At 38.0% G+C, this 25,436-nt stretch overlaps 1 protein-coding gene and 1 long non-coding RNA gene across 11 annotated transcripts in view; one reads left to right on the top strand and one right to left on the bottom strand.

Moving 5' to 3' along the window:
* Positions 1–24,753, bottom strand: part of LOC102225501 (ryanodine receptor 3-like) — a 115,204-nt gene extending 90,451 nt beyond the window's left edge. For all 10 annotated transcript variants that reach the window (XM_023352505.1, XM_023352504.1, XM_023352507.1 and 7 more), the window contains exon 1: positions 24,280–24,753. In XM_023352505.1, the coding sequence (XP_023208273.1) occupies positions 24,280–24,327 (48 nt within the window). In that variant the 5' untranslated portion in view covers positions 24,328–24,753. The remainder of the gene's footprint in view (positions 1–24,279) is intronic.
* On the top strand, positions 6,266–7,188 carry LOC111612191. The gene is made up of 4 exons (XR_002754462.1): positions 6,266–6,402; positions 6,541–6,630; positions 6,723–6,776; positions 7,135–7,188. It is a non-coding gene; the product is annotated as an uncharacterized LOC111612191 (long non-coding RNA).
* Positions 24,754–25,436: the final 683 nt, after the last annotated feature.

Here is a 25,436-nt window from a genome sequence, read left to right on the forward strand (position 1 = left end):
GATATTGCAAAAACAACTTTATGTAAATGTTTTTGTCTTTACATAAAGCAAAAAGATACAACACGTGTAGTCCTTCACTTCCAGCACCCAAAGTGAGATAACTTTTAGCTGAATTTCTTAGTATGGTTTAACTTCTTGCCTACTTGTCAGTTTTGTTGTACCATTGGGATTAAAGCTGAAGGTCTGATCACACTTGACAGGATAGCCAAAATAAAAAGAAAGGCGTTTTCCATGAAGCAGTGTGATCGGTGTGTGTTTTGTCAAAGCAATCGACACACTAGATGAACATGGAGATATCTTCTTTCAAATTTTCATTGTAAGAGCCTTAAGCATACTATGAGAAAGCATCCTTCCCCCAGCAGATGTCTTCTATTTTTGCTTTGTTGTCCTTCTTCCCAGATAGCACATGATGTTAAATCAACGTTGAAAAATAGTTAGAATCGTTGATTTTTGGTTGAAGTCGACAAATGACGGTGGATCAACCATCAAACAACCATCCAATCAAACCGTTGAAACTGTGACATTGAATCAACGTTGTTTTGTGGTTGAAATCTGATCACTGAAATGCCGAAGTCTGATTAATGGTTGATATCTGGTTGAAGACGACAAATGACGGTGGATCAACCATCAAACAACCATCCACCTCTAGCCAAGTAACCAGTGTTGAAACTGTGTCATTGAATCAATGTTGTTTTGTGGTTGAAATCTAATGACTGAAATGCCGATGTCTGATCAACATCTGATCAATATTGAATCAATGTCAGCTGTTTTGCCTCACCCCTTCCCCTCCTCTCCTCCTCATCAGAGCTCTGGGTCAGAGCATTTTATTACTGAGCGGGGGTTATCACATTTAAATTAAGCACTGTAGAGGATAGTGGGTGCTGATTCCTTTCTGTACATTTTCTTACTTGTTCATAACAATTCTCACTGACTGTGTGTGTGTGATATATTGACACAAAAACATCTACAACTTACTAAAAGGAGTGGAGCGGTCCACCCCCACCGTTTACATGAGTGGGATAGCCCAACCACACAGCTGCTTCGCTGTTGGCTTGTTGGAATATATGTTAATTCAATGTTGAATTACCATCACAAAGGTTGCATGTTTGGTTGAGGTCGACAACTGATGGTGGATCAACTATAAAACAACCATTCAATTCTAGCCAATTAACATCCATTGATTGAAATGCCACAATTGAATCCAGTGTTTTTCAGCACCGGCACCAGGCACACTGCCCTGCAAGTTTTAGGCATTTCCCTAATTCAGCACACATGATTTTAATTGACATCTAATTAACAGGGTTTTGCTGAACTGAAAACACACAGGTCAGTTTGATTGAGGACAAGGTTTGGGAAAGAACTACCCAGATAGCACACGATGTTAATTCAATGTTGAATTATTATCACAAAGGTTTCATGTATGTTTGAGGTCGACAATTGATGGTGGATCAACTATAAAACAACCATTCAATTCTAGCCAATTAACTAATGTTGAAACTGTGTCATTAAATCAATGATGTTTTGTGGTTAACATCAAATAAATGAAATGCCGCCAACGTCGAGTCCAGTTTGTTTCAGCACTGGTCCTCCAGGCACTACAAGTTTTAGGCATTTCCCTAATTCAGCACACATGATATTAATTGACATCTGATTAACAGGGTTTTGCTGAACTGAAAACACGCAGGTCAGTTTGATTGAGGACAAGATTTGGGGAAGAACTAGTAATCTAAATGTTCTAAAAGTGGAGGGGTGTTTCTTACACCCCTCCACTTCACTCTCACATTCTAACCCCCAACCCCTCTCCCTCCACCCTTCACCTCTCACCTGGCTTGTCTACCCCTCAACCTCCCTCCCCCTTTCTACTCTCCTCCTCTCCTCCTTTGACTCCGGGTGAAACTACTTGTATTTTTTGTGAGGGTTACTCACATTATAATTTAAGTAGTATGTGTTGGTAACATTGGGTTGTAATTCTGTCCTGTACATCTTCTTACTTGTCTGTAAATGTTATGACTGACTATGTATGTGTGATATGTTGACACAAAAACACATAGAAGTCACTAAAAGGAGTTAGGTGGTCCACCTCCCCCATTTCATGACTGGTATGTCCCAACCACATAGCCCCTTTGCAGCAGGATTGGTGCAACCTGTTTCTGAATTTAATTATTCAACCCCCAGCACTTTTGTGGTAAGTGTGGCCAATCTACCTTGATCTTAACCTATTTATTATAAACCAACTGCATTGTGTTGCGCTTAAGTTGCAGCTTGGTAGGGAAATAAGCAGTGATGGCATAATTATGTTGAAAAACTAACTTTAAATCAGATTTTGATAACACTAAAGTTGGGTTGTACACTTTGTGAGGTCTCAGGATGCTTGGTCCTGCTATAGTGAGGCATTTGCTTATGCTGGTATTTTAAAATGAACAGTAACTTTCGCATTATAATAATTGCCTTTCTTGATATGGATCTAATTGTACAAATATGTTTCGGCTTGTTTCATCTTGCATATTAAAATGCAGCATCTTATTCTGAATCGCTTCATCTCCTTTTTTTATTTTTCCAGCTATATTTAAATATAACAGCTTTAAAGAAAGAAGACAATTGTAGGTAAACAGGTGCAGTTTGTCTACATTAGAGTAAAGCACCACCACACTCTTTAAGATGTCGGCTTCTTCTCGGGCTAAAAGACGTAGAGTTAACAAATTATTGAAAGAGACAGAGCAGCAAATCCTCACCGAGTATAAGTTAATAGTTAATGCTAATCCAAGGAAGAAACAGAAGAAATATCATGTTGCAGCCTCTTGTCAGTGCAGGTTGGATGTACTACCTTGTCAAGATATTTCAGACTTGCCACTAAACAGACGACTAACTATCAGTGCTGTGAATGAAAATACTGACTTGCCAGGTGAGTCAGAAGCACATTTTGAAAGTATAGTGGAGGATGAGCTTGACAGTGATGACAATAATGATTTGCTCAGGATAAGTTTAAAGTATTGGGCAACATCCTATTCAATCTCTCTGGTTGCACTGTCATCTTTGCTGTCTATTTTGACAATGTTTCACCCTACCCTACCAAAAGATGGGAGAACATTGCTTGGAACACCCAGAAATGTGCCCATCACTACAATTCAAGGGGGAGATTATTATCATTTTGGAATAGTCAAAGGGGTGCTTTCACGGTTGGCATGTTTGTGTGTACCATCAACTATGACTACTATTAATATCCAGTTTAATATAGATGGCTTACCTTTATTTAAAAGTTCCAAACTTCAGTTTTGGCCCATACTTGGATGTCTGACATGTGACTACACAAAGTCCCCATTTGTTGTAGGCATTTTTTGTGGTCTAAGCAAGCCAGTGAGTGTTTTTGAGTACCTGGCTCAGTTTGTCAAAGATCTTCAGAATGTATTGTGTAATGGCATTATTTATAATGGTAAGCAATTTAATGTAGAAATTTCTGCCTTTATTTGTGATGCGCCGGCAAGAGCTTATATTAAGCAGGTCAAAGGATTCAATGGCTATTCAGGTTGTGACAAATGCTTTCAGGAGGGTGTATGGATGAATAAAATGACATTTCCTGAAACAAAGCATAAACTTAGGACAGACTCCAGTTTCTCTGACATGGTTGATGAGGAACATCACATTGGAAAGAGCCCTTTATCTGGTTTAGTTAAGATGGTTTCTATGTTTCCACCAGATTACATGCATGTCTGTTGTCTCGGAGTTACAAGGAAAATGCTTCATATATGGTTAAAGGGGAAACATTTAGCAACAAAGTTTCCTTCCCAAACTGCAGCAGGCATTTCAGATAAACTCCTAAAGCTACGTTTCTACACGCCTTCTGAGTTTAACCGTAAACCAAGGGGACTGTCGGAGATAGATCGGTGGAAAGCTACTGAGTTCCGATCCTTCATGTTATATTGGGGTCCTGTTGTTTTGAAGGATTCACTCCCCAGTGAGCTGTATGACAATTTTATGTTGTTTTCCGTTGGAATGTACATGTTGCTGTCCCCTAGTATATCTGAGGAAATGTTAGCCTTTGCACAAAAGTTGATGGTTGCTTTTGTTGAACACTTTGGGGAATTATATGGAAAAGATGAAATTGTGTACAATATACACCAGCTTACTCATTTGGCTGAAGAATACAGGAGGTTCGGCAATCTAGATAATATATCAGGATTTCCTTTTGAGAATTGTCTTGGTCAAATTAAGCATCTTCTACGCAAGCCACATCAGACACTACAACAGGTAGTTAAAAGGTTGTCTGAAACCTCACATGTTGGACCCACATGTTCTAGAGATTATCCAAAGTTGCTTAACATCCACATTGATGGTCCAGTCCCCACACAGTTTATTTCTTCACAACAGTACAGGAAGGTCTCCACTCATCGGTTTACTTTGTCCACAAAGAAAGGAGACAATTGTGTTGAAGTTGGAGATGGATTTGCATTGATAGAGAATATTATTAAATCAGAAGAGGATACATATATAATCGTCAGAATGTACGGACACAAACAGCCATATTACATGTATCCCTGTGAATCATCATACATTGGCACATACAAAGTCAGTGGCTTGAAAGAAAATATAGGGGTAGTTGGACTGGCCTCTATCAAGCGCAAATGCCTTCTCTGTCCAGACATGGATGGTGCCATTGTAATACCACTACTTCATTTAGCATAGTCATGCTGCCCTGCCAAAGTGCAGTATCTGTAACTGAGATGTATATCATGGCATAAATTACCTAAAAATAACATTTATCTAATTCTTACCTGTGCAAATAACATGTTTGACTGGCCAAAAACTACAATGTCTGTAGTGCACTTTGGCTTTGAAGAGTGAAATGGGGATGACCTGTAAGGAGATATCATGAGTAGTTCTCATTTCATCCCTAGCCCTTCGAAGATGAGTAGAGAGGCACTGTGATCAGTTGTACAGTTCCCAAATGGTGGGACAGCAGTAGTTCTAGAGAGCTGGTTTAAAGCTGAGGAACAGACGCTGTTATGGCCCCCAAAACACATAACACTCAAGAAAGCCCTTCGAGACGGAATGCAACCAGACGACAAATGGATCACCTATACGGATGTACGAGTCCTCATTACGTGTGGTGAGTAACTGGTGCAACACATGCACAGCTGTTCTACACAGTCGTGCTGTCATGTTATAGATAAATCAGCTCAATATTTCCTTCTTTTCAAGTATGTTTATCTATTGGGACATGACATTACAGATGCAAAAGTTTGTTTAGGAGGCTACATTAAACCAAGTAAACAATATATATAATTATAACAATGCGCTGGTACCTCAGAGGTCCAGCTGAGATGTTTTGTGTATGTAAAATCAGAGAAGACAAATGTGAGGAGGCAAATAGTGATTGGCCAGAATGAGATGATGTATGATAGTAGCGCTTCACACAGGTGTGATTGTTCTGTTTTTTGGGAGTTGGGAAGGAGCTGTTAGGGTAGTTCTGCACTGGACTGCAGACATGCAAATTGGCATTTACCCTCTGCTCTTTACAGAGACCCTTGATGAGGCGAAAAAACGAGAGACAAAATATAACACCACAATGTGTCCAACATCTGAAATTGAATCTCATGATGAAGGAGCTATCCGCCAAAAAAGAATATCCAGGTACATTACTAACTTTATCACAGTGATAACTTTCCCTAGGGCGTTGCAACTAGAAAATAACAACCACTGCTAAAGGGATGGCTCAAAGTGGCCAGAGTGTCCATGTATTCAGACGGTAGCCTTGACTAATAAGTGTAGTATCTTAACTACAGTTGTAATATTCATATAGTGTATTATCATAATGTTTTGTAGGCCAAATCAGCAGTTTATGCATTCTGATTCTGAAGACCATCAGAGTAGCAGTGCAAAAAGAAAGCGTTTTGCCAAACCACCTGATGTTGGATGTCCAGGTATTGTTTCCTTTATATTGACACTATGCTCACTTCTACACAGTCAAAAAAGGAATTACATATAACAGTGTACCAATAAAAGGACATTTTAATTTGATTGAAATTGTGTTTCTTGCTGAAATTGTGTATAGTTTTAGCACTTAGAGCTAAAACTAATTGTGTATAGTTTTAGCTCTTAATTATTTCCTATTTTTCTTAGTAGATCTTGTTGCTAGCAACTACCAACAATCACTAGCTGATGAAGTTCTTAATGGTGAGTCGTCAAGCAGTCTCATAAGACTGTGATGTCAAAGCAATGCTTTAAATATAGAGCAGTCAGCTGAATGTAAGTCTCACATTTTCTCATATGGAAGGTTACAGTAATAACCTCACTGCTTTGTGTATTTCCTACTTTGTGTTCAAGCTGAGATGCCAGGTTTTGCTACAGCCCACTGTGTCCAGTACCACAAGTTGCAGAATCCACAGCGACAAAGTACAAGTATTGGTATGATACTGTACTCTTTCAGTAATAGTGATGGGTATCTTAGTGATTCTGGCTAATTAGTTAGTTTGATCAAACATTTAGATTATGTATCTTGTGCTTACACTTGTAAACTATTGCGAAATGTAACTATATCTACAGGGTTGTCTGGATGCAGCTCAAGGCAGTATAACCATCGCCCTGGTCTCTCACAATGTGCACAAAATAGGCTGCCATTGGATATATCACAGAGTAACCCACTTTACTACATACATATACAGTGATCTGTGTTGACTAATGAATTCACTTTAGCTAAGTTTTTGCATTTCTTATTCACTTAAAAGCAAACTCCGACCAGAATGATGTATTGGATTCAGCGCCTAATCAAGGTTTCGAAGGTATCAAGACAGTCATCCAACATTTGTAGACATTTTGTGATCTGAATGTGTGAGGTTGTGTCTATATTTGAACTGTGGTCATTGCTCACATCTGTGTGAGCAATGACACCAACTCTTTAAATGCTTTGACACTTATGCATTATTTTTTAAAGGCAAACATAACACAAAGCCCTGACAGTATTTTCGTTTTGCCATTGTGATCTTGTGTATTCCACTCATCAGAGTTCTCTCCTGATTAGATGCAGAAATGTCCTTATCTATAAAAGATCTGTAGGAAACATTTCACACCTAAAGAAAGTCGGTGTCATTTTGGCACCTAACCTTTAAACTTCTGTGCATGACTATTTGTGTTTTGCAGATGCAACCACACAAAGGGCCAGCAATAATGGGCAGCTTTTGAGAGGCAAGTCTATTGGACATAATGTATTTGTAATGTGTCATTTTCAGGTTATTTTGATGTTGCACTTAAAGATTTTTAATGTTCTCCTGAAGACCTCGCTATCCATAAGATGACATCGATGCTTGCTGAAGCTCTTGTGATTGTGAAGGATCTATCCAGAGATGTCCAATTCATTAAGAACAATTTGGCTCAGAGTAACATTACACCAGGTAGCACACAAGGACCAGCAAACCTTGTACTCCCCTTCCAGCTGCCAATTGAAAGTGAAGAAGATTTCAGTAAAGCAGAGTCATTACTGATTGAAGAGACAGTGCGTCAAAAGATGGTAATTCATTTGAAAGACTGATCAGCATCAATGTAGATTATGTCAGTGTGAGTCTTTTTCTAAGGGCAAAATGTTAGCTCTTTAGCTACTTGAACACAAATTGTAATCTACAAGTTCTGAACATGTCACAGAGCTTGTAGATGTGCTATTTATGAAACATTTTGCAATTATTCACATAGATGATTTAAATTTTGACCTAACCCAAATTGGGACCAGGATGGTTAATAACGCTAATATCCATGACCATGAATGAACACTATGGAGTGGAATATCAGTGCATAAGCATAAATACAGTATCAAAACAAGGTTATGTCTCTGCTGTGTTTTTAATTTACATGATATAATGCTGCTGTGTAATGCTATGCCTTCATGTACTTGTCTCTGATGTAGATTGCTCGACTGGCTCTAGTAGGAGGCACCAATTCAGCCAACATGATAAGAAGAATGTTGACAACTTGTATGAGAAATGCCCTGGCAAGTCAGTTCAACTGGGCTGGGAAGAAACATAGGCATTCCCAGAGTAAAAAGCCATTCAAGGACACAATCCTGCAAGAGTGCATATTAGGTGAGCTTCCTCTACTGGAAAAGGGCTTTGACTTTTAATTGTAGGAAATGAGACTGTTGGTGAATCAGAATCTAAACAAAGTGAGGGTAGGGGATAATAAGAAATTTTATGTGAGATACCCTCCATCGTAATGATGTTCTTTTGTGTCTTTCAGTTGCTGCTCGTCAATTCGAACCAGGCCTAACTGATCAAAATTACAGCGAAACAGTAAAGAAATGGTTTCGCTATGCACCAGACCGGGAGGGAGGCATTGAAAGGCAACCAAAGGGACGGCCAGAAGACTGAAATTAAATAAAATATTTAAGCAATGCCATGGTGTTTTTATGTGGTTTATTTCAGGATGATGGTTATGATGGTTGAATAAACATTGATTGAATGCAGAATCAACACAAATGTGCGTGCAGAACCACGTTCAGATGAAGGTTGAATCAACGTTGATTCCTAACCTATTCAATGTAGAATCAACCGACATATGTGTGCAGAACCACAGTCAGATGACTGTCGAAGCAACATTGATTCAATGTAGAATCAAGACAATTCCGGATGCAGATCCACGTTCAGATGAGTGTTGAATCAACATTGATTCAATGTAGAATCAACGGAAATATGTGTGCAGAACCACAGTCAAATGAGTATTTAATCAACATTGATTCAATGTAGGATCAACAGACATCCGGATGCAGATCCACGTTCAGATGATGGTTGTCTCAACATTGATATAATGTAGAATCAACATTGGTACATAACTGATTCAATGTACTATCAACACAAATATGCATACAAGTTGACATACAGATGATGGTTGAATCAACATCGATATAATGTCAGTTATGGTTGAAACCCTAACGTTGATTCAACATACAAGTCACCGACCACTTTCAATGTTGTTTCAATGTCAGCGTTCAACGTTGATTCAATGTTTCTGGCTGACATTGATTCAATGTTGTTTCAATCATTCTGTGCTATCTGGGTTGTTGTAGATCATCAAATTGTCAGACAAAGATTGACTTGGTGAATGCAACTGAAGTTTTTAAATTATGATTTCCTTTATGAAGATAAAAGTGCTATACCCAAACCATTGTGGTCCTATGTAGAAAAGTAGTTGGCTGGCTTCTTATATTATGAATTAACATAAATTTATCACTTTTTTTGGCAAATATAAATTTAAGTTCAGCAATCTCTCCACAGCCTGATTATTTTCAGACTTATAAAATAAAGAACTCTAGCTATTTTGGCAGAATGAAGTGGGCTAAAATATATCAACAAGCAACACATCCTTCTCTGATCTAAAGAAATTCAAGAACCTATTATAAACTAAATGACTTCTGTCAGTCTGGAAGCTTTCCTAAGGGTTTGTGACTCCAGGGAACCACAGTAGCCAACCACAATTACTCCAAGAGCTCATTGACGACTCCTCAGTAGGCGGTAACAGAAGAACTCATGACACATTATTATTGCTATTGTTAGTATTAATACAGTTTCTATCGGTTAAACAAAAATGTTAAAGCTGCTGACTGTGTGATAATATGTTATGCATAGTTTTCATTACATTTTAATAAAAGCTTGATAATATTAACCATTTTATATTTGCATACAATTTTTATGATCCAAAGTTTTCTTCATTCCTATGATATAGAATAGCTAATGTCTCAGTAATAGTTATTGTATATTGCTAACACTTACACTATGCTACATCAGCACTGTAAGTCATCTCAGCAACTTGCCTATTTCACATAAAACAAGTATGTGTCAAGTCCCTTAAGACTGGAAAACAACAACTATTTATTATAACTGCTGTTTTATCTTTTGACAAAAAAATAAAAATATTTGTTTTCCTTTCTAAAAGAAGGCTTCTAAATCTCACTCAACCATGAATTAATGGTACTTTAGAACAGTTCTATTCTGAAGTGTTCACCTGCCTATGGTATGTAAATACCTAAAAGATATCCACACAGAAAAGTCGATTATACTCCCCATTAAGAGGAAATTTCCGTTGCTAAGTATATCCCATCAAAGTAAAGACATGTGGTGATAAAATCCAGACTTTCCTCCTGCAGCTGCAACAGCTTTCAGCTTCGCTCTTTGAGGTCAGATTTGCCTTGTCCTCTTTAGGTTGATGCAGTGCCAAAGAATCTGGTGAATCAACATCAAGCTGATCCAAGTGCTCCCTTGGGATGAGGCTCAAGGGTAAAGAGACATACAGAAGAAGAAGGAGGAAGAAAGGAAAGGAACAAATAAAGTGATGGAAAAAGCTCTCATCCACATGCACAGTAGAGCAGGAAACCACTGCACTTGCCTCCACTTGTCTTTGTCCCCATGTGGCACTGCTTCGCAGCGTAATGGGTAATAAGTCTTCATCATCACCTGGGGCATGCTACCTGTGAACACTATTTAGAAACTGGCTCAAATACAGAGACTTTGTACCAGGACAGATTGACACTACTGGGTGGGTACTACAGGATAACATGCAGCTGGGCACTGGTACACACTCTTTATATATTTTATATACCTCCTTCAACTTTCTGGTGTATCACACACACACACACAAATATGTACAATAGCTAAATATCTGTTCCTCAACTTCATTTTAAGTAATCTACTATTCATACAGTAGATTACTTAAAATCTACTGTATGAAGACTTGATTTTTTTCATTACAGACTGTAATAAAATTCTAAATTCTTCATGAGAATTTAGAATTTATTGAACTATGAACTCAGAAAAATGATTTTATTTTTTAACTGTACTTTATAAAAGTTTTAAACCATCCTTAATTTTTTACAGTGCTTTTAAGGAGTAACACCTCCTTGTAATTTCTTAAAATTGTCAATGACTTTCTGAAAGTTTTTTCAAAGATTTTTTTTTATGATTCAACAGTTTTTTCACTCCTTTTCAACTGACAATGACAATGTATATTTACCAGTATCCTAAAAACAAGAAAAGTGGACAAAAAACAAACAAACCAACCAAACAAAGAATAAGTGATACAGAATGAACTGTATTGGAAAATCATGTGCTTCAGAAATTATATTCAGATTGTCAGATGCTGGGAATTCAGGTTTAGCAGGTTTAGTTTACAAAACAGTATCTGAAGCCTTGAGCATCTCTTATGGCACCATTCAGCATCTAAAAATAGAAAAGAAATTGGGCAGAAGACCATTATTTTGAGAACCTGCCAAGGATTTCATGGTAAGACATGAAGCTAAATGGAGTTAAATACAGATTTGTCCTGAAAGTCTGTTGGAAGCTGCAAAACTCAAAACCTCTGACTCACTTTCACTCTCCAGCAGAAAATCAGCCATTCAGATCCTGCCAGGTTTGCATATGGATGCTTTCAATCAAAGCACATTGATGTCTTAGATTGACTAAATCGAGTTACAAACTAAAGTCAAATTAAGGATCTTTGTCAAAATGGAAACCTAAAGATCACAACCCATTCTCTCAGTCTTAGTTAGAGTGAGCAACTAAGCTAACGTTAGCAACTAACTTAGTTAGCTGGTTGTTAACTAACTAACTAACTAACTAACTAACTAACTAACTAACTAACTTAGTTAGTTAGTTAGTTAGTTAACTGAGTTAGTTAACTAACTGACTAACTAAGTTAGTCAGTTAGTTAACTGAGTTAGTTAACTAACTGACTAACTAAGTTAGTTAGTTAGTTAGTTAGTTAGTTAGTTAGTTAGTTAGTTAGTTAGTTAGTTAGTTAGTTAGTTAGTTAGTAACAAACCAAAGCTCCACTTTGAAAGTGGAGGGTATTGGGAAGTGGAATTGACTGCAATTCAGTCAAATCAGTCTGAATTGACTGAATTGCAATTCAGTGAATTTTTTGACTGATTTGCCAAAAACTTCAGTCTGCTGATGTGCAAAGACAATAAAGATATACCCCCAAAACTCAAACATATATGTGCAACAATAGGTGAAACAACTTTTCATATTTCTATTTATGAAACTAATTGTCTTCAAGTTCATTAGATAACATTCCAATGAAAACACTGGATAACATTCATAAAGATAAAGTTTGATTAAAGATTAGAAACAAAAAAAAGACTATAAGACAGTATGATTTGAAATGGAAATAAAAATATTAAAGAATGACTCACTTGACCTTGGACTTTTGCATGGTACAGCATATTTTTCTGAAAATATATTTGACTGATACAGTTGTTGTACAAAATCATGTTTGCTCTTAGAAACTCAATATAAAGAACTAACAATATAAGACAAACAGATAAATCCACATTATGCTGCTACCGTATCAGAAGAAGTTCTGTCAGGCGAGATATGCTTGTTCCAGAATATTCTGGCTCAGATTACTGGTTTACTGTTGGAGTGATTCACAGCCTTGTAGCCTAATGCGCTCACACACTTTGGTGTGACAGCAGTGGAGATGCAAAGGGAAAGGAAACAAAAAATAACTTTGGACCAGAGGAGGAAAGCTTTGTTCTCATGACTCAGTGTTGCTGTGTAAATGGGACTACTAATGCTCTCATCTCGGGGCAAACTGCTGAACATGCTGCCCCCAGTGTAGCACAGGAGGAGAGAGGAAAGCTCACACACAGACAGACGCATCAACAACATCGCCAGGCCAAGAAAACCCAGCAAATTAAAGTTGACATGAGGTGAAATTTTGGCTTCCTTTAAGGGCTTTCCAGAGGGTGACAGCCTTACATCTTGTTGCTGAATGGTCTAGGAGGCAGGCTGAAGACACACAATGTATGCAGATTCAGTCTGTACTGCACTAGGAGGTTTTACTACATGGAGAAATTGGTTTAATTAATTTCTAAAGTTTGTGCTTCAGATCTAATGCTATGATATGCAACATCAGTTCAGGTTTCTAGCTCACATTTCTAAGCTCATAACAGCAAGAGAGCATGGACCGGCTCAAAATGTTTCTTACACAGGGCTCATCTTAAATTTCAAGAAGTTAATAAAAACATACTCTCATATCACCACAGGATAATTTAAAATGAGGCCGTTCAGCAATCCTGTGCATATTTGATTTTCTAAAGCTGTTTCGAAGTGTGTAGGTGTGTATATGAGAGTTGTCTGGCACATATTGTGCCTCAGACCTGGGTAGTCTAATCACAGTGGGCAACATAATTACCCAATCACAATACACTCAGACTATACAGCTGTGAACAGCAGTAACCATATGGACCAAGGCAATCCATCTTCCAGATTAGACAGGTACGGCGATCTATGTGAAACAAATAGCCTAAGGTGATGCAGCCAACTCTTATATGTCATCCAATGTTTTTGTAGTTGATTTTGGTTTTCGTTTTACACTCTGCAGATACTGTAAAACAAGTCAGTGTGAAGTGAATGGGCTCTGTTATATAGCAGGTCAACTGAGGAGAAAGGTGAGCCCTGCAGGCTGATTATGACACACCTTTAGTCTGGAGGTATTAAGGCTGGCTGAATTTCTTAGCAGGGAGGTAGTAAAATGGTTTTTTATACCTTACAGCAGTATTCTGCCTTTGTTGGCAGTGGCTTTAAATGAACACCAAAGTAAGAACTTCATTCCCTTATTTCCTGCTTTAGGGCTCACCTAAATTCTATACCTAGAAAAGATATTCAAGAGCAAAATTGATTAAAAATCAGAGGGTCCACTAATATTCCTAAGCTTATTGCAGATGTGGCCAAACAGTAAAAGAGACTGTAAACCGTCGGCTTGGTTAATTGGCAAATCTCACAACTTCCAAAAAACAGACAGATGTTAAATTCATTAAAAATGAATGAATGTTTTTCCAAACAGATATTGCAATAGAAAATAGATGGAGTGCTACGAATGTCATCTATGCAGTATTGTTGGTGAACTCTGTAGAAGTAAACAGGAAGAAACTTTTCCTCACAAACATTAAAAATAAACTTTCCATCTCCATTCAGGAATACTAACAATTTCAATCTTGAGCGAGGACAATCAAATCTGATGGATCAGGACTCAACAGTTCAAGCCAAGGATTAGTAAGTACAGCCAGAATACTGTAGTCAAAAACAACCAATCAAAGCTAGGAGGAAGGTCTTATCCCTTTTAGTTACCCTTGTGTATGCACTGCTAACTGTGCTAATGACAGAGAAACAGCATACCACTACAGGAAGACTGTTTACCTGCCATAATTGGTTGCTATTCTAACTAGCCTGAGTATTCATAACAGGCTGTGCTATCTAGAAGAAGCTGTAGCAATGTGTAATGCATGGAAGAGGGTGTGAAAAGTGCATACACAAGCATAATTGACAGCACTAAGACCCTCCTTCTAGCTCTGATTGGTTGTTTCTAACCGAGCAAAGTATTTCTACAGTTAGCACTGGGGGAAGAAAAATGAGTGCAAATTTTTCAGATTATTTGTCTCCTGAGACAGATTATCTCTCTACATTGTGTTGTGACATTGTGACAGTTTTAGCAATACACATATTAGGCTTCTGACACAGGTCAGAAGCCTAATCTGACCTAAATAATATAACCAAGAAGTCAAAAAACTGTAATATGACTCTTAACATTTTCTGTTAGTGTCCTTTTTTATGGTGAAAGCATTACACACAACCATTATCACAGCTTTGGTTGTGAGTTGAATAATCGTTATTTACACTGTCCAGTATTTTGTAGAAAGCCTCTCATCTTTCTATTACTTTGCCTGAACAGATATTCTTGTCCTTCAAGGAAAATGCTTCCTGGTAAAAAGGCAAAAAGTCTCCACAACAAACAAATCTGCTGCTGATTAAGCATGTTCAACTGGTTTAAAAATATCAAAAAGTTAAATTCTTGTGCTAGATTTAACACCAATAACAGAAGAGAGACAGGTATTCATCAATGCTCCAGGCGTTTCCAGTAACTCATTGTCTGACTTAAGTACAGTTGCCTTTAGGCTTCAACAACACATACTTAAGAATAACACAGGACAATAAGATGTTTGTAATGTTCCCAGAAGGTTCAAGTTGAGGCAATACAATTACCATGGGATAGAGGTTGCTATGTTATCGCACTCTCTCACTGACTACAGAATAGCAGACGCAATGCTGAGGGGTAAAATGTTACAGCACCACGATAGGCCCTAGAGAACAAAAAGAGTAAACTATTTCCCTTGTCCAGTAGTTCTGTTCACAAAATGCAGCCTCACTTCCTGAGTGAATTTGTTGTAGCAGAGCACAGGAAGGTATGGAGAGGCTGCTTCTACCTCCCAGGTCAGCAATGTGCTGTTTTTTTAGTGGCTGATACTCTATGGAGGTAAAAAAATAGACAACAACACTAATAGGTACAGCCTTGTAGCCTTTCAGAGAGTGGAAGTCAAGCTTGTTTTTTTACTCACTTCTCAACTGTATGACAGTAGGGGAAGTCCCAAGTGGTGCAGGAATAGAGATTACCTTTTGTTTTAGGTCAAGGAAGTGAAGGAACTGGTTATATGGCCTAGAATGTCAATGTGAGGTATGGGTGCCATTGATTTAGCCAATTTACACAGCTTGTTTAGTCTAGAAAGAAAATGGCATGTTTCCTTCTTTTCCACCCTTTCTTTGGGTTTTCATTGAAAAGATGTGGATCATCTTGGGCAACATTTCAATATTTTGTGTGATTTCTTTGATAAAAATGTATCCAGTTGTTAGAAATTGATTAATTTAGTTCTGTTCAAATCACTTCAGTTCCACAACCTGTTTCTTGGCTAACATGTTTGATGGGCTTGATCCTTCCCATGTGTTTATTTACAGATGTCGTAATAGTTTACTGGAACTCTGCTCACAAGTTGAACAGCTTGAGACTAAACAATTCCTAAAGAAAGAGTTCTGTAAAGTTAGGTCTCCAAACCCAAAATAGATTCCGTGTAGCTGTTTAATTCTGACACAAACTTCCAATGTTTTCATTGGATTTAAGTAGAAATATACCAAGAAATGCGTACATCAAAGATGGTGCTTTCTCACTCATATGAGAAATGTTTGGAAAAACCAAGAGGCTGTGCAAAAAAACTCAAAAGAAATCCTCTTCCAGGAAAATTGTTTACCATAAAAAATCAACCCTCTTGACTATGCTTTTAGAGAGAAAGTCATTGAAAACCTCCTGAGGGACATTTGAAGAGTCAGATCCATAGTGAAACTGCCACAGTGACACTTCTCTAAGTTGAAAGAGAACAGGTGTAAGGATGTGGAAAAACTGAGAAATGCTGCAGCGATGCCCAGCCTAAGAGAAGCCTCTGCTCAGTCTGTCACCTGCAGGGGTAGGTACAAACAAAACTGTAAAAAAAATTCCAAGGAAGCACTGCAGAGCCTTGGAAAAAGAAGTACAAGAAAAGCTACATTCTTACAAGGGATGTTGTTGATGACTGAAAATGCATGGAACTTAATCTATTTGCAAGCATGTGTATTACCGATTATCTCTGCCGCAAATGCAACAGCCATGAATCTCTTGGCCTGCATCCTGCTGAGTGCTTTTTTCATAATACACTGTTGACTCTGCAGCAATAAGCCCAATAAAGAGTGTGAAAAAGTCCTCTTGTCACTGCTGCTGTGGTGCAATCTTGAATCTTTTATGAGCAATGCCACTGCTATCAATATTAGACAAAAACACAGGCATGTTTAGAGACAAACAAGAACGTAACTTGTAATCAGACACATTGCAATAATGTGAAAGGCCCACAGAATTACACGTGTACACATTATCAGCCAATTCAGTTCAAATCATCCATGACAATCGCTAAAGTTGCTAGTGTGATTAGGAGAGTTCCATCCAAAGCTGGCACTCTAGCACTAAAATTCAGACTTTTGTGGTTTACATAAGACTCTAAAGTCACTAAACTTCCTTCTGTAAATGCGCCTGAACAGCAGCAGATTAAAGCAGTAAACGCTCGTCTAAGTGGTTTATTAGAGGCACAGCGGGGAGATAGAACATTGGACATAATTGCAGCACATACCAGAGCTGCTTTATGTAGGAGGGGAATGATTCACATGCACTACCAATAGCAGTGTGTTTAATGATTCTTATGCACTGTAAAATCCTACAAGCGCTGGCACTGTTTCTGTAGTAATAGGGATGTCAGTTGCATAAGTAGCGCAATCCTAAATAAACTGCATGACATTTGAGAAAGTTGAGAAATATCTAGGCTTCTCTTAAGTTCTTCCTGGTCTTCATGTATTCCAGTAAATATCACTACTTGTTTATTTAACCTTCTGTTTTATGTATCTTCTAAATCAAATGAGCAAAGTAGCCATTTTATGAGTACACCTTTTTTGTTCTGTTTTACTGTCTCAGTGTCAAGGCCTGCAGATGCATTTTGTTTATTTTCTAGTAATATTAAATGGAGATATGTGCCAGCTTAAGTAAATTTCATGATTCTAATTATATTAATTATGTTTACATTTATTAAATGCATTGTTCCAAAACTGGTCTTGGCAAAGGTTTGTTCAACAATAGTTTGTCCAAGCTGTTATCTTGATTTATTATTTGTCTTTTCATGTTTTGTCTTCTCTGAATCTATTTTCATTCTGGTCATTCTAGATCATTAGTAAACTTCATTCTGCATTTTTTCCATAATCTGTCTCTGTTCAGCTGGATACACAGCTTGTTTCCTAAAGCTGACACTGAAACAGTGTCAGCTTTAGGACACTGTCAGCACAGTCATACAAAGTCCCCCTGACATTAAAACTAAAATCATAAATGGCAGCAGTCCTGGAGATCCTAAATTACAAGAAAATTTTCTCTGTGAGGGAAAGTTTTTTACATGGCCGTATCAAATATTCATTACCTAAAACACCTGATTAGTCAGGCCTGTTTACTGCATGCCACCAACAATACGACGGAAATTTCTTCATTTAGTGGCACAATCAATAGCTCATTATAGGACCTTTACACAGGATTGTGTTCAGGCAAACCTGCTGGCTTAATTTCCCACTACATCACAGGCCTATCTGATCTGTCCATCTTTATCACACAACAACACTTCAATTCACAAAAGCTGCAAGCGCACAAGAACACCTCCACTTCCCTGGGACACACATTTCTGCAAGCAGAGTGCTTGAAATTGCAATTTTCAGAACTGTGAATGAGTTTTAGTTCCAGCCAATAAACCAAATAAGAAAAATCTACACTGCAATTGGAGAGTCTCACGTAGCCCAGAAGAAAAGTATTTTTAGTATTTCAGGAAGGGCTTCTGCCATATCATACACCTACAAGAACATTTTAAACAGTTAAGCAGTTCAGTGATTAGAGGTCTGGAGTATGGCAATCCATTTTCTTCATAGTCAGCTAACCTCATAGGGTTTTTATGAGTTTAGGTCTGAGAACCAGGACAGCCACATGTGAAGGTTACTTTTGTGGCTGGTAAATAATTTCTGTAATGATTTGGTCACATTTTGTGGATCATTATCCTGATAAAAGACCCAGTGACAACCGATTTTCAGTTGTTCATCATTATTCAAGATCAAATCTCTTCCACAAAGAGATGCCTTACACTCTGATAAGATCCCAGAGCATTTGAAGCAGAAACAGACACACAGCATTACAGACACACCATGATACACAACAATGGGAGTGATTTTCTACACATTCATCCTTTGTTTCATGTCAGTCCCACATGAACTGTTTTACCATACAATAAAGCCTAGAAAATCACAGAATACTAACTAGAGATTCCTAGAAACTCAGAGCAACTCAAACGGAAAGTATAAATAAAAAATGCTTCAGCTATGTTTATTTTAAGATGAATGTTGGAGGTTCTAGTAATTCTCATAATCTGTCTTCAGCACATTCTCTGCATCTATATTGGATTGCATCTGCTTCCTGTTGAGTCAACCACAAAACGAACACATCTCAGTAACATATAAAGCTGTTGCAGCTCAGTACTTGAAAGAAAAAAAATCAGAACAAGGTACACAAACAAATTAAACAAGGCAAATGCAGAAAAGTAAGTGAAGATCAATGGAAAAATAGAACAGAGACACCAAGCCAGGATGTGCACAACTCTTCATTTTAGGCCAAGGTTTAACCTGAAATTAACACTTCCCAGCTCTTCCGCTTGCCATCTTTCTTCTGAAGCAGCTTGTGATGGCTCATTGCATTATTCCTCTGCGGTGCTGCATCGACAATCATTGCCTGGATGCAAAGTGAGGTCTGTGCCTTCACATAAACAAGCCTTGCACTGCCACAGTGCATTAGTCACAGCCCTAGTCTGGCCTTTTCAAAGTCGCTACACCCACTCAAACTGCTAATAGATCCCCAGAATTTGATATTCGCCTAGCAGGGATCCTCACGATGGAGAGGCTGTTCATGTGCATCAGTGTGTGTACGTCATATTTTACCTTTGCATATAATAACAAAAAATAACAATAGTAATGAAATACCTTCTATTATCATGATTTTAAATGAAATGAAAAGAAAAGTAAATTTGGAACAAAAGTTTGTCTTAAATTCTTCTTTTCTACTCTTAAAAAAGCAATTCATTTGGAAAAGTCCCCTTATGTAATGAGCACCCTGAGCAATGCAACTGTAGGGTAATATTTTATTCACTCTACTGCTTGTTATGAAGCCATTGCTGATGGAGATGAACCATCTGAGGGCGTTTGCAGACAGGACAAAACAGAATTTAAAGGCTTATTAGACTCTCTGAAATTAGAGAGCTGTTTGCAGGAGAAGCTACTCGTATCTCCAGCCTCACAAACTGCACCGTTCCTCATTCTGCAACATCAAATTACCCATGGCTGAGAGATATTGCTGGTCTTTTTTTTTGCTCTCTCCTCTTCCCACCTCTCCTCCCACTGAGCTGGGTTTATAGGCAGCGGTCCGGGAGGGGTAATTTCTGCTTCCACTCCAGGGAAATTACTTTATGTTGTTAGAGAAGAGAAAAGACAGTTTGAAAACTCCTTCATCACATTCCCCAATTCCAATAATGGTAAACATTTTAATATTAGCTACATGTCCACAAAATTTAAAGGCAAGATGTGTCTTCATGCATTTGTTGGAAGAGGAATTTGTGGTATTTTTCTATAAAACTGACTTAAGCCATGGTTAAAGGAATGACTTTGCACACGTAAATTATGTGCAGATTCATATGCTGAGGTTGTATCTACGTTCCTCTTCTCTACCCTAAACTCTTAAGCTGTGCGTCTTGCTTAGATGATGAATAATTTCTTCGTTATGTTCTGCCGTGGCACGTCTGGTGCAGCCTGACTGCGCCACACGGCACCGGCTCTGCATTTGCATTCACCACACACTACTTTGCACACATAAACTCCCAAACACCATCCAGTCTATCAGCTGATTTGCTTTGGAGAAATGCAACAAGCTGTTAAAGCCAGCTTTTCGAAAGCAACTGCAGTTTTCTGTTGGTTCATGTTGGTTTTCTGATGTTTTCTTCTACCAGAGCAAGAACTGAGGGGAATTTTTTTTTTTCATGAATTTGATAAATTGAACCAAAACAGATACATTTATAACAACCACAGCTGGCTGAAGAAGAAAGTAGTGTGTATTGTGTGTGGCATTTAAGTTCAAGGCCCTTAAAGAGAAGAAATGATGCTGAAATGTCAGCTCTATTTTGAAGTGGCACGCATGCTGATGTGTTGACCTCTTTGTGCTGCGCTTAAAAGGTTGTGTAGCTGCAGGGGAAAAAAATAAGCAGGAGGTATCAGGTTTTTCTTAGAAAAAGGAAGGTACATTTGAAAACCCATTGTCTATCTGAAAAAATAGCCTAAATGCTATCAGCTGGTTCAATAAGGAACGGCCTGACATGTTTTGCTTCCTTTATTCGAACTGAGTCTGCTCTGGAAAAGCCAGTTTAGAACATGATTTTAAATCTGAAATCAAGGGCCTGAGCAGTTCCTCTGTCCATTGAATAAAACATTTATCAAACAACTCCCAATGCTTCTGGGACATATAAAGGCAAAATGTGAAATATGAAATGATGTTATATATGCTAGAGTAAAAGAAATGACTGATATATACGTAGTTATCAAAAGAGCTTAAGAAAGTTATTTTGTTTTTATAACATATTTGTCCATATATATAAATAATATATTAATTCCTTTCAATAACAGTTTGAACAGTACTGAACATTTAAAGTGATATAACCACACAATTAAAGCTGATTAAAAGGAGTTTTTGTAAAGGACAGAAAAAGATAGAAAAAAACATTAATTTCTGTTGATGAATAAATTACACCCAAACATTTATTTGAACCTAAAATAGATAAAATCACACAGAGGCATTTCATATATGAACATAATTACTCAGCATCTAGAAATAGGGTTTGGCTAGTTTAAATACATTTAGGTTGGCGTATTCCTGACTGTTTAACTGAGAGTGAACACCACAGTTCCATATAGACTGAAAGAGCTGTCTCAGGCCTTCAGAAAGAAGACTATCTCTAAAAACACTATGTCAGAAAAATACACCAGGCCTTTGATGCATTTGATATGAACGTGCATGTCTTATGCAGTACATTTAAGATACAGCATAAGCTTAAGATCCATGGGAAGTGTGCAAGGAGGAAAATTTTGGTTTGGTAGAATAAACACAAAAGTCAGAAGTTCAAAGTTTGCCACAAAAGTAAAGACCAGCATCTCAGGAAACATGCTCTTTGAGCAGATTAGTATAAAACTCAATTATATGCACACAAGAAAAGAGTACACAACACATAACCCAAATGCAGCATTCTAAATGAAACTCCAAAGCATGGAGGTGAATTTCTTTTGTTTATTTATCCACATATTTTATTATTTTATTTATTTACATTTCTTTTGTTCCATTAGTATTTTGATTTTTTATGTTTTTCTCCTTTATTATTTTGCTTTACCTTTCACTGCTTTCTTTGTTTCACCATTTCATGACAAATGAATGTACTGCTTGGTAGACGATAGTCCCTATGTTACCTGCTTTGTGTTAAGGTAACACAGAACAGGTGTTAAATTTCTGTCACCTTTTTGCCTTAGCTAGCAACAACCTTGATAAAGAGCAAGCCAGGTTCCAACTTGCTGGTCAGTATTGACTTTATTCTAGCTGCCTTATAAACTAAAATAAACTAAAGATTTGTTAAAATAATTTTTCACCAACCCATAGTGTCCTTCTGATAATGTTTATGTTCACTTGCCCTTTTCATACTGGGACGTTTTTGTTTAAAGCAAGCAGCCTGATGTAAGACTCAAAAATGTTAATTAAATTAGAGGATCTGGCCATGGCTTGGGTAAAAAATAAATAAAATAAAAGCAGTGATGCAGTGGTTGCTTCATTGTGCAGCAGGTTGCGCATCTGTGAGCAGCTTAATAAAGAGAGACCACAAGCAGCAGTGCTTGTGATATGTGCAACGAAACACCTCCTACTATCTCAGGGGGCCTCTCTGGAAGACCTCCAGCTCTTGGCTCTTTTGCCTATTGTATGAGCATACATTTTCAGCTCTGATGTGTCTCAAATTGTCAATCTTTGTAAGCAGTTGTCAGCTGACTTAAACTCTAGACCTCTGCAAAAGAAATGCACTTGATCCAAACCATAGGTTCTTCCATGGCAGTGCTGGTAAACAATGATTCGAAGCCTGTTTAAGTTTTGAAATATATTCTTGTTTAAAACAATAGCAGCAGCATGTATACAAATTCAGGTAAAGCTTACAATCCATATTTTCATTTTAAAAAGAGCATTCGGAATACTTCAAGCTGTTTTCCAAATCAAAACATGAAGTTGTCCATCAACAAAAAGTGATAAAGATTAGAAATATTGCATTTTTCTTTAGAAGTATTAATTGTTTAGTTTATTTAATTTGGAACTGTTTTTAAAAATTCAGAATTATTTTACTTATGAACTATTGAACTGATATTTAGATTTAAACCCATGTTTCTGAAAACCGAACCACAACTGTGTTGCCTAATCAATTTTTGGCACCTATAAGGATGTATTCTAGTCCATGACAATTGGACTGCATCACACATCTCATTTGCATTTCTTGGTTTTCTCTTGGAAACACTGTTTTTGATGTCACCCCACAAGTTTTCTAACAGAAAAAGGTCTGCAGATTGGGCTGGCCACTCAAAAGCATAAACCTTCTTGGCCTAGAACCAAAATGCCGCTCACTTATTGATGTAATTGGGGTTGCAGTCTTGTTGAAACATCAATTTCAAATGGAATTTCCTCCTCCGTGACATCTTCAAGTATTTGAATATATTCCATCTGATCTGCACACACACACACACACACCCACACACACACACACACACACACACACACACACACACACACACACACGCACACACACACACACACACACCCCTACCTAAGAGCAATTTAGACACACCAATTAACCTAAAAGTCAGGTTTTTTGGACTGTAAGTCAGACAGCCTATAGAAAAGACTCCCACAGGGAGAACTTTTAAACCCCAGGCCAGAATCTGAACTCAGATTCTTACTGCAAGGCAACAGTGTTGCAAGCGGTGCCACCATACACTTAACTATAGTAATGAGCATATATGTTTTCTGACTTGTCTTTAGATAAGAGGTGTCTGTGTGACATCTGTTTTTCTCACAGAATCATTGCACTGATTAAGCCCCACATTGCTACCGTTTCATTATCTGCTCACAGATTTCAACTGACGACTCAACACAGATCAGTCGTATGCATGTCTGTTGTACTGTTGTTATTTTAAGCACTACTCTATTTATCTTTTTATAAATGTATTTATTTTGACTCCGAGTCCAACAAGTAAAACAGCATGAGCCATGAGGACTAGTTTTTATTAGGAAATGTGCTTCTTAGCTCAAGCTGCAAGAACCCCTGGGGTTACTGCTGGGACAGGCAGCTTACCCAGCCAGTGCAGCACAATGCATTAAAAACCGGCTTCTGTACTACGCTTTTTATTTCTCAAGTATTTCTAAGCAGATCTCAAATTCTTTTGTTATTTCAAGTGAAATCCAAACGTGTTTGAGTAAAAGCTGTGAACACATGAGAACAAGGGTGCAGAGAGGTGCAAAAGGCAAGTTTGCCACATCAGAAATATTGCTCTTGATAACTTCTTTAAACAGAGACTGCGGGAAAAGACAATAGCTGACAGCGAGCCATGCGCAAAACAATAGAGGAATATACCGCCTGTATAATCTGCTAACAGGCAGAGGGTTATCAAAGGCTGTCTGATGAAAACAGCATGTCAGTGACAGGTAATCAATTGTAATAACCACCTAGTTCCATACATGAAAGACTGGACAACATAAATTTACTCAGGCACCAGATGAGCAGCAGCAAATCTGAATGTGTCTACTTACAGTTCTGAGGAACTGGATCTCATCCTCTCCCTCTCCGCCTTCAGCCATGGCTGCAAAGGAGCCCGTTCAGACTCCGCTGGCTCCGCTCCCCTTGTCGATATTAGCATACAGCTAATCCACGGCCATTCAGCGGGGAGAATACCGCAGCATGTGTCAGTCAAGCCCGTGTGCTTACGCCCCGCTCGCCGCCCGGCGGAGGAGTGCGTGTCAGCATCGGTGGGGACGGTGCAACGCAGAAACAGCGGCCACGGGGGTTCTTTATCTTCGACGTCACCGACAATGCTTATCGACACGGCAGTGAAAGCGCGAATATTTAAACAATTAGTGACTGAATGGAATCTAGCACGGGGAGGTGAAGCTGTTTATTCCCCCGCCCTATCTGCCAAGCAGCATGCTGAGGTGGAATTTCCAGCAGGAAACTCACAGAATGTGCCGTTTCCATCAAGAGTCTAGATCAGCACCATGGTCAGCGCCCTGCTGCCCCCACACAGGCTCCTGCTGCACAACCGCTGCTCCGCTGCGAGCCTGAGAGAGAGAGAGGACTTAAAATGCCATCTGCAGAAATGTCTTCACATCTCTGGGCAGAGAATGCCTTATTTCATCTACTAACACATGAACCATTTTTTAAATTCACTTTGAAATTACTTGTGCCTAATGAGAATGTTGTTTATGCGTTTTTAACATTTTTAGTCTTAACATTTTTAAAATACAACTAAAACACATATTAGAAAATAACATTCTATTTTTTATTCAAAATGATCTATCAAATTACAAATGAAGCTCAGTTAATCGATAATGAACTCAAAGAAATATTTATCTTATTTTTCAGACAACAAACTGATCTAACTTGCCCCCACAACACAACTCACCTCTTTCCAAAGCTCCCGTATAAATAAATGCTTCCATGATGCAATGCTTCCCTCTATTGCCTACGTTAGGAACTGCTTAGGACCGGGCCTTAGTGTAGGCCTTCTTCTTTTAGGACTAAATATGTTTATGTTTTTATTTTATTTTATTTTTGATGCAATGTGAATACACCTGAGTAAATTAGATAGTCAAAAACTTAATTTATTTCAGTGACTCCATTCATAAAGTGAAACTCATAGCACAAATTAAATTAAATGATGCTGGATGGTGTATGGTGGTTTAAGTTATCA

Source organism: Xiphophorus maculatus, chromosome 19 (genome assembly GCF_002775205.1).
Source record: "Xiphophorus maculatus strain JP 163 A chromosome 19, X_maculatus-5.0-male, whole genome shotgun sequence".
In the NCBI taxonomy this organism is placed as follows: domain Eukaryota; kingdom Metazoa; phylum Chordata; class Actinopteri; order Cyprinodontiformes; family Poeciliidae; genus Xiphophorus; species Xiphophorus maculatus.